Source organism: Neofelis nebulosa, chromosome 6 (genome assembly GCF_028018385.1).
Source record: "Neofelis nebulosa isolate mNeoNeb1 chromosome 6, mNeoNeb1.pri, whole genome shotgun sequence".
NCBI lineage: Eukaryota > Metazoa > Chordata > Mammalia > Carnivora > Felidae > Neofelis > Neofelis nebulosa.
Window position 1 is genome coordinate 127219254 of NC_080787.1, and position 8586 is coordinate 127227839.

At 52.4% G+C, this 8586-nt stretch overlaps 1 protein-coding gene across 1 annotated transcript; it reads left to right on the top strand.

Annotated features, from left to right (window-relative positions):
* Nucleotides 1-3327: 3327 nt before the first annotated feature.
* Nucleotides 3328-7271, top strand: SLC35D3 (solute carrier family 35 member D3). Its single transcript, XM_058735403.1, has 2 exons — nucleotides 3328-4386; nucleotides 5421-7271. Exons 1-2 carry the CDS (start codon nucleotides 3948-3950, stop codon nucleotides 6248-6250), a joined length of 1269 nt encoding a protein of 422 aa, XP_058591386.1. The 5' UTR covers nucleotides 3328-3947; the 3' UTR covers nucleotides 6251-7271.
* The last annotated feature ends 1315 nt before the right edge of the window (nucleotides 7272-8586 follow it).

The window sequence follows — 8586 nt, forward strand, 5'->3', positions numbered from 1 at the left end:
CAGGCTTTTATAACCGAGCCTTGGGGAGTGACACCATCACTTCTGCTGTGTCCTATTGGTCACACAGACCAGCCCTGGTAAAAAGTAAGAGGGTTAACCAAAGGTGTGAATACGAGGAAGCAGAGATCTTAGGGGCTTGTTACCACAGTATCTTAAAAAAATTTTTTTAATGTTTATTTTTGAGAGGACAGAGAGAGCGTTCACGAGCGAGTGGGGGAGGGGCAGAGAGAGAGAGGGAGACACAGATTCCGAAGCAGGCTCCAGGCTCTGAGCTCTCAGCACAGAGCCCGATGCAGGGCTTGAACTCATGAACCTCGAGATCATGCCCTGAACCGAAGTAGGATGCTTAACCAACTGAGCCACCCAGGTGCCCCACAATATGCTTTTTAAAATAGCAAATTATAGACAAATATGTAAATGTCCTAATTTTATTATTTTTTAAAAGGGGATTCTGTTTGTGTAAATATATATACATGAAAAACTTAAAGGTTTACACCAGTACCCCCCACCCCCCCAACTCTGCGCAGTGGGGTTGGTGTGGGGTTGGTGGTGGGGAATATTGAAGATAGCATGTTTAGTTATTGTTATAAAGTTTGTTTTCCTTTTACATACTATAACGTGAATGGGTTACTTTTTAAAAATTTATTTATTTATTTTGAGAGAGAGAAGGTGCACAGGGGAGGAGAAGAGAGAGAGGGAGAGAGAGAATCGCAAGCAGGCTCTGAGTGGAGCTCGATCTCACGAATTGTGAGATCATGACCTGAGCGAAAATCAAGAGTCTGAGGCTTTAACTGACTGAGTCACCCAGGCGTCCTGAGAATGGGTTACTTTTACAATTAAAAATAATGAAATAAGAACACATTTCCTCCCCCAGGAAGTCTTCTCTGATACCCCCTTCTAAAGCTGATATTATTTCCCTCCTTAGCGGTCTCTTGTTTCTGCCACACGACCCCACTGTTGCCTATGCATCATTGTGTTGCCTCACCTGCACCTGCGAATTCCTGAGAACTAAGATGAGCGCTCATCTTTGAATCCTCTGTGGCTAACCAAGTGCCTGGCCCAAAATACTTGCTTTGCATGTTTGCCAAATGAATGAACTGAAGGATTTATTTAATGCGATCAGTATGTATTAGGTAGCTCCAAAGATAATGGAGCTTGAGTCTAGACCCTTGGTACCAGTAGGTCAAATAGCTTTTTGACCTTCAGATCTACATTCTTGTTCAATTAACCTTGCTAAACATAGTATTCTTGTTTTTCCCATTTTTCTTTAGGAGATATCTAGTAATTGGTGTGGCTGATGGTATTAATTTTTTTTAAATAAAAGCCCTAATGGAAAAGAATTATATGCAATAAAGTGGAGAAAATGAACTGTTTCATGCCAATGTAGGTTTCAAATATTAAGCAAAATTTCCTTGCCTAAATGAGAAGGGTGAGATAGCTGAATCAGCCCCAAATCTTTTACCTAATGTTAGTATCACAAATGGAAGCAATTATAATTGCTGGCAGAAATGAATCATTCCCAAACTAGGTCTACGCAGACAGGTCTTTATTATGTTCACTTAAGATGGCTTAAAGAAACCATCCTTTAATTGGAATGGTCCCCAGAAGCAGAGATCTGTTATTTGCTGATTTCTTTAAAGAGTTAATCTTCAAAGTTTTTTTTAAATCTGAGTATACTTTGTATATATGCTTATACTACACACATGGGGTCCCTTGCTTCAGACCTGATTTCCTCAAGAAAAGAACATCCCATGAAAAACAGAATCCATGAAATAGCCACTAGTGTGTAACCATAGCTATTAGCAACAAAAACAAAGAATTTCCCAGGGAACCGGAAGCATAGGTTTCAGTACATTGCTTTCCAGAGGTATTCCTGGAAAGTTGACACACTGAGCCATTTGTAAGCATTTTCTTGAGTGTCCACCTAATGGGGGGGGGGGGGGCGCGGAAAGTGGCCCTACCAGGCGCTGGGCACGTGAGCTGGAGGACTGGTTGAGACCTAGGTCTCTCCCACCAAAGTGAGCTCCCAGCTCCTGGAAAGCTGGCCCAGAATAAGGACTGTGGTGATGCTGCCAATACCCGATGTAAATTATTTTTCTGCTCTGGTAAAAACTGTCGCGGCTTCAACATCTGGGCTGGAAGTGTCTCCTTCAGCACAGAGGTGGAAGTGTGGAGGAGAAAAAAGAATCACGAAGGAAATGGTTCGTGCATATTCGTGCAGCAGTTCAGGGTTAGGAGGTTGGGATCCTGCTGCAGGTGGGTGGATAAGAGAAGTGAACGAAAGGGAGAGGTGGTTCGAAGCAATTTGGAGCTCTCTTCCTCGCTCCCAAACCCTAGCCAAGTCCATAATTTTTAAGCAGCGCGAAAACTGTGCCTGGCTCTTGGCTGTGATGTGGGCTGAGCGAACCCCTTTGCCGCTCCTGAGTTTCCGGGTCTAGGAGTTACTTTCCAGGGAGCGAAATTCAGATCAAAGGGTCACAGAAGCTTTGTACCCGCAGCAATTGAGAATTCCCTTTTTCTTCCGGCCGGACGAGACAAGTAAATAGTTCTCAAGTCCTGCCGGGAAGCCGACCTGCCCTGGCCGGGGGTGGGGGAGGTAGGAGGTAGGGGTTGTCCTGCTCTCCAGAGCAGTCAGTCAATGACTACCCGTTAGGCTGCGTTCGGTTCCCGGGGATCCAGAGAAAGCTACGTCCAGTCTCGGCTCTGTCTTGGTCCTGGGTTCCTGCCCCCGCTACGCCCTCTCTCCCCTGCCAACACACCCCCTCCACCTCCGAGCGAGGCCAGTGGCTCCCGCCCACCCTGGGGCACCGTCGCCCCCGCGATCCACCAAAACGGTGGATGGTTCTCCCTCCCGAGACTTAGGTTCTGCTTTTATGCTCATTTCACGGCTTTGCCCCACTTGGAACGTACGTGTGCCCTTGCCTCCGCCCCCAGGCTCCGCAGCCCGGCGAGGCCACGGACCCTCCCCCCTAAAAAAAAAAAAAACCTCCTCCCCCACCCCCCACCCCCCGAGCCACTGGAGTAATCCCAGGTCCCTCCCTGGAAGGCGCACTGACTGGGGAGCGCGTTGCCCGCGCCGGGAAGAAGCCAGCCCTAGCGCCCTAAAGCACTCCGGGGCGGCGTCCTGGGGCCGTGGGTTCCTTCAATGTGGGGGCGTTGGCGCCCGAGCACCGGGAAGCCCCGCAGCCAGCTGGCACCGACTTTTTTCCATTTCCTGGCCGACAGTTGGACATGGTCCGGCGGCTGCGCCGGGAGGGACTGTGGATAGAAAAGCGGCTGAAGCTGCGGGTGTGGGGACGGGGGAGGGTTGCTGGGGGTGCTGTCACTTGTTGCGGTTCTCGAAAACAGTGCTTGACCCTGGAGGGCTGTTGTTTCTAAAATCTTCTTTGGCTGTGCCCGGCATCCCCCAACCCGCGCTCCTGGGTTCGGGGCTGGAAAGAAGAGGCGAGCGGGAGCCTCTGGCTTTTGCGGAGGCGGGGCGGGGGGGGGGGGGCGGCGCCCAGGGGTGGGCGCTGGGGTGCCCGAGAGGTGCGAGTCCGGTCCCGCGTGCGGCAGCGGCGGGGGCTTCCAGGCGCAGAGCGTCCGCCCTGACTCTGAAACCGCGCGGGACACAACCCATTGCAGCTCGTCACATACTTACAAATCGCTGTCGCTAGGGTTCCCGCCACTCCTCTCAGACCAGCCCCCCCACCCCTGCCACTTTTCGGAGTCCCCCGCCCCCGTCACTGCCTCCCGGGAGCTGCGGGGCAGTCGGACGCGGAGCGGTGGAGCGGCGAGGACGCCTGGCTGGAGCTGCCCTCTGCGGGGAGCCGGCGCCCCCTGCCCTTGGCCGCGGCGTTGGGCGGGCACCCCCGCCGCCCTCGCTCCGCTGCTCCCGGCTCTCTTCTCCGCTCTCCTTCCGCAGGTCCCGGAGCTCCGCCACCGCCGGGTGCGGCGCGGCAGGCGCGATGCGGCAGCTCTGCCGGGGCCGCGTGCTGGGCATCTCGGTGGCCATCGCGCACGGGGTCTTCTCGGGCTCCCTCAACATCCTGCTCAAGTTTCTCATCAGCCGCTACCAGTTCTCCTTCCTGACCCTGGTGCAGTGCCTGACCAGCTCCACGGCGGCGCTGAGCCTGGAGCTGCTGCGGCGCCTCGGGCTCATCGCCGTGCCCCCCTTCGGCTGGAGTCTGGCGCGCTCCTTCGCGGGGGTCGCCGTGCTCTCCACGCTGCAGTCGAGCCTCACGCTCTGGTCCCTGCGCGGCCTCAGCCTGCCCATGTACGTGGTCTTCAAGCGCTGCCTGCCCCTGGTCACCATGCTCATCGGCGTCCTGGTGCTCAAGAACGGCGCGCCCTCGCCCGGGGTGCTCGCCGCGGTGCTCATCACCACCTGCGGCGCCGCCCTGGCAGGTGAGCCCGACCCCCGCCCGCCCGCCCCCGACCCACCCTACCCCACCGGACCGAGGCTACGAGGATCGCTTAGTGCCAGGCCCGCACTTCCAGTGGGGAGACCGAGGCAGAGAGAGACTTTGAATGTGGTTGCTCGGCTCGCGCACGGGACTTCTGGGACCCCGCCGAGCCTTTCGGCGCTCCGACTTCCTGCTTCAGAGCGTACCCCTCCCCCCAGTCCTGGCTTCCGACCCCCGCCCCTGCCTAACTAGCTATCGCCCTCTCCGCTTTCCCAGCTCACCGCCTCCCCTCTCCACCCTCCCCTCTCCTCCGCCCCGCACCCCTTCCTTCCCCCGGGAAGGGTCGAGAGCCGCCGGAGCCGGAGCAGACTGGGTTTGCAGGAGGCGGAGGCGGTGAACTTCCCTGGGTCACGCGGGGCTGGAGTGGTGGGGGGCGGGGGACGATGGAAACCAAGCTTGAGCCGCCTGAGCTAGTTTAGGGTCTCTGGCCCCACGCGAGGCGCTCCCGGCGCGAGGAGGGGTGGGGGCGGGGGTGGGTGGATTAAGACCCACGTGAGGGCCGAGCTTGAAGGACTGAGCCGGGTGGGAGCCGGCGGGAACCGGGAACCTTCACACGGAGGTCGAGAGGGAGGCATTCGCTTGGCGACCAGCCCGCCTGGGGTTAGAAGATACTGGCTGGGGATCCGTCTTCCTTCCGCGGCCCAACAGAGCGGGGGCAGCGTACGACGCACCTGGGTGACCTCCGTGCCTACCCCGAGGGCATCTGCTCCCTCCCGGTCCTTTGTCGTGCACAGAACTAGACAGGGTGCCCCCCCCCCCGCCCCGGATATGCAGGAAGGCGCCTCCGCTCATGCTTGGAACTGGGCATTGGCTGAGCCTGGCCTCTCCGATTTGTGCCCGTGGGCAGACCTGGGACGCGAACCCTGTCCACTCTCCAAGGCTAAGCGTTGCCCCAGTGAATACCCACCCGCGCCAACCCGGTGTCTTCTCTTTTTCCTTCCTGCCCTGGCTCCGTGGTTCTCTGGGGCGCTCCAGGAGCCGGCGACCTGACGGGCGACCCCATAGGGTACGTAACGGGCGTGCTGGCAGTCCTGGTGCACGCAGCCTATCTGGTGCTCATCCAGAAGGCCAGCGCCGACACGGAGCACGGGCCGCTCACCGCGCAGTACGTCATCGCTGTGTCCGCCACCCCACTGCTGGTAGTCTGCTCCTTCGCCAGCACCGATTCCATCCGCGCCTGGACCTTCCCCGGCTGGAAGGACCCGACCATGGTCTGCATCTTCGTGGCCTGCATCTTGATCGGCTGCGCCATGAACTTCACCACGCTGCACTGCACCTACATCAACTCGGCGGTGACCACTAGCTTCGTGGGCGTGGTGAAGAGCATCGCCACCATCACAGTGGGCATGGTGGCCTTCAGCGACGTGGAGCCCACCTCTCTGTTCATTGCCGGCGTGGTGGTGAACACCCTGGGCTCCATCATTTACTGTGTGGCCAAATTCTTGGAGACCAGAAAGCAAAGCAACTACGAGGACCTAGAGACGCGGCCTGGGGGAGAGGAGGCACAGCCAAGTGGAGATCAGCTGCCATTCGTCATGGAGGAGCTGCCCGCGGAGGATGGAAATGGAGGGTCAGAAGGGGGCAAGGCAGCAGGTGGCTCCACTCAGAAGGGTGGGCCAGAGGCAAGGGGTGGCCCCAGAGGAGTCCCGCTGGTGGCTCGGAGTTCGCAGATCACACGCGGCCCGGAGGAAGTGAGCAAGAGGTCACTGAAGGATGCTTACCTCGAAGTGTGGCGGTTAGTCAGGGGAACCAAGTATATGAAGAAGGATTACTTGATAGAAAATGAGGAGTTACCCAGTCCTTGAAAAGGAAACGCATGTATGTATATATGTACATACGCTTATTTTGTATGTTCGAGATACCGTATTTTAATGAGGGGCCGCACAGTTTTATTCTTTGAGGAGTGGGGAAGGGAAGCAAAGAAAGAAGCTGAAACGCACTGGCAGCAACAGAATTAGCAGCTGCGTGAATTATTTAGCCTGAGTTTACCTGAGGCATCACAGAGACAAAGGAATGTGGAGGTGCTGAACAAAGTGAGGCGGCGGTCTCAGCTGCAGGCGGGATATGTTCAGTGCAGGCTGCACGTGAATTTTCTGTCTTTATAACCATAACCGAACGGTGGCATGCACTAGGAGTTCCTCAACCCACCCCCTCCAGAGACGGAGTGTAGACAGATGACAGCACTTAATAAGCTCAAAGAGGACATACGGGGATACATCTTCAGTGATAGAACTGCACTGTTCATGGCCAGCTGAGCAAGAGTATATTACTGAAGTTATTATACACATGCATATATACGTACGTATACACGTATACGTACATATATACACACGTATATATTGAGTTGACGTTTACTGTTTATAGTCATCTAAAATATCAGGTTTACTCTCATTTTTCTTCACTCAAAAAAACAATTAAGTGCTCTGTTACTCTATTATATATTGGTAGAAAATGTTAAAGCTGTTTTGAATATATGAGTTCATAGCTTCAAACCTGAAGGTCGAAGTTGGCTTTTAGTAATTATAAAAATATTTTAAAGGTTGTTTGGGTTCATGGCTTCATAATATCTATTATTGAATGCCATAACCTTTTGAGAAGCCAGTCTTACTGCGTCCTATATTCTTTCAAGCAAATGCAAAGGCTGAGAAATAATTCCGTGTTAACTGAAGCCCAAGCAGACGTGAGACCATCCAGTTAAGCCGGCTCTCCCGAGTCACCCTGCACATCCCAGACCCTGTGACAAAGACAGCAACTGCTATATTCACTTTATGATATTTTTCTATCTTAAATTTGTCAAAATAAAGTATGAGTCTCTCTGCTAAAAGATACATTGTTATACATTTGTTTTAGACACATTTGGGCTCTATTGTTGTGGTGTAGTTTGTGCGTGTCTTCAATGTGTGGTGTCTGATATCCTGTGTAGGGGCCACCCCATGGAGAAGTTCCTAAATTAGCTTGGCAGTCCACTGTAAAAGTACCAACAACAACAACCACCAGGAAAACATTCTCATTTTCCAGTCAAGGGAACTGTTACAAAGTAACATAAAATACTGCCTCCACCGGAGGTAGGAAAAGTCCCCCACAGCCAACATCAGTTAATATGGAGCCTGGGTTGTAATGGTAAAGAGAGCACCCAGAGGGAACTCTTTCTTTCAGCTCCCTCCAGAGAGGTAATTTGAGAGAAGGCACTTTCATTATTTGCCAGCATGTTCCTGAGGCTCTCAGATGGCAGTATCCTCTATGTTTCGTTATTTTCCAAAACATCCCAACAAAACGCAAAGCAGACTCAAAAACGGAAGTCTCAGCTTCATCAGCTTGGATCCACGCGCTGGGTAAGCAAGTGTTAATTATGGCGGTTTGTGATTGGTGCTGGTTTATTGGTTGTCACAGGCAAGTCATCATTTCCATAGGTACCTCTACAAGCCATTTAAGATGTAAGAGCCCTCATATATCTGCTGTTAAAGACAGTTGGCTAGGGTTAGAATGACTTCTGTAAGACTAAGCATGAATTTTAATGTCAACATGCCACAAGACCATTTCCTGTTGCATTTCTGTGAAGTAGAGAATTAATGAAAAGCCCCAAAGTTGAATGAAATATGTGTATATATATACACACACACACACACACACATATATATATACATTTAGTACTATTAAAATGCCATTCTCAGAGAAAAAGATAGCATGATTGGTTTTCACTGAAAAAAAATTCCCTTTTGGTCAAAACTGTTGATTTGCATTTATTGCAGAAAGATGAACTCTTTCCTGTCAACAAACTTGAAGAAATACTCTATCAGTTAAGAGTTCTCGGAGAAACAGGACCAAGAATAGATACATACATATACAAACGCATATGCATATACATATATACATATATTTATATATTCATATACAAATGTATCTGTAGATAAACAGAACCATGAAGATTATATCTGTATCTCTCATATCTATCTATCATCTATCTATCATCTGTCTCAGAGAGGGAGAACAGGGAATTGGCAATTGTGGGGATTGGCAAATCTAAAATCTGTGGGGCAGGTTGGCAGGCGGGAAACTCGGGCAGGGTGTTTATGTTGCAGTCTTGAGGCAGAATTGTTTCTTCTGCAAACCTGATTCTTTGCTCTTGAGGCCTTCCACTGAT

What these genes read in the sequence shown, in the direction of transcription:
- SLC35D3 (XM_058735403.1), top strand. Translation starts at nt 3,948, where the DNA reads ATGCGGCAGCTCTGCCGGGGCCGCGTGCTGGGCATCTCGGTGGCCATC. An exon ending in CTGCGGCGCCGCCCTGGCAG is followed by an intron (nt 4,387 to 5,420) that starts GTGAGCCCGACC and finishes GGGGCGCTCCAG; the next exon opens with GAGCCGGCGACCTGACGGGC.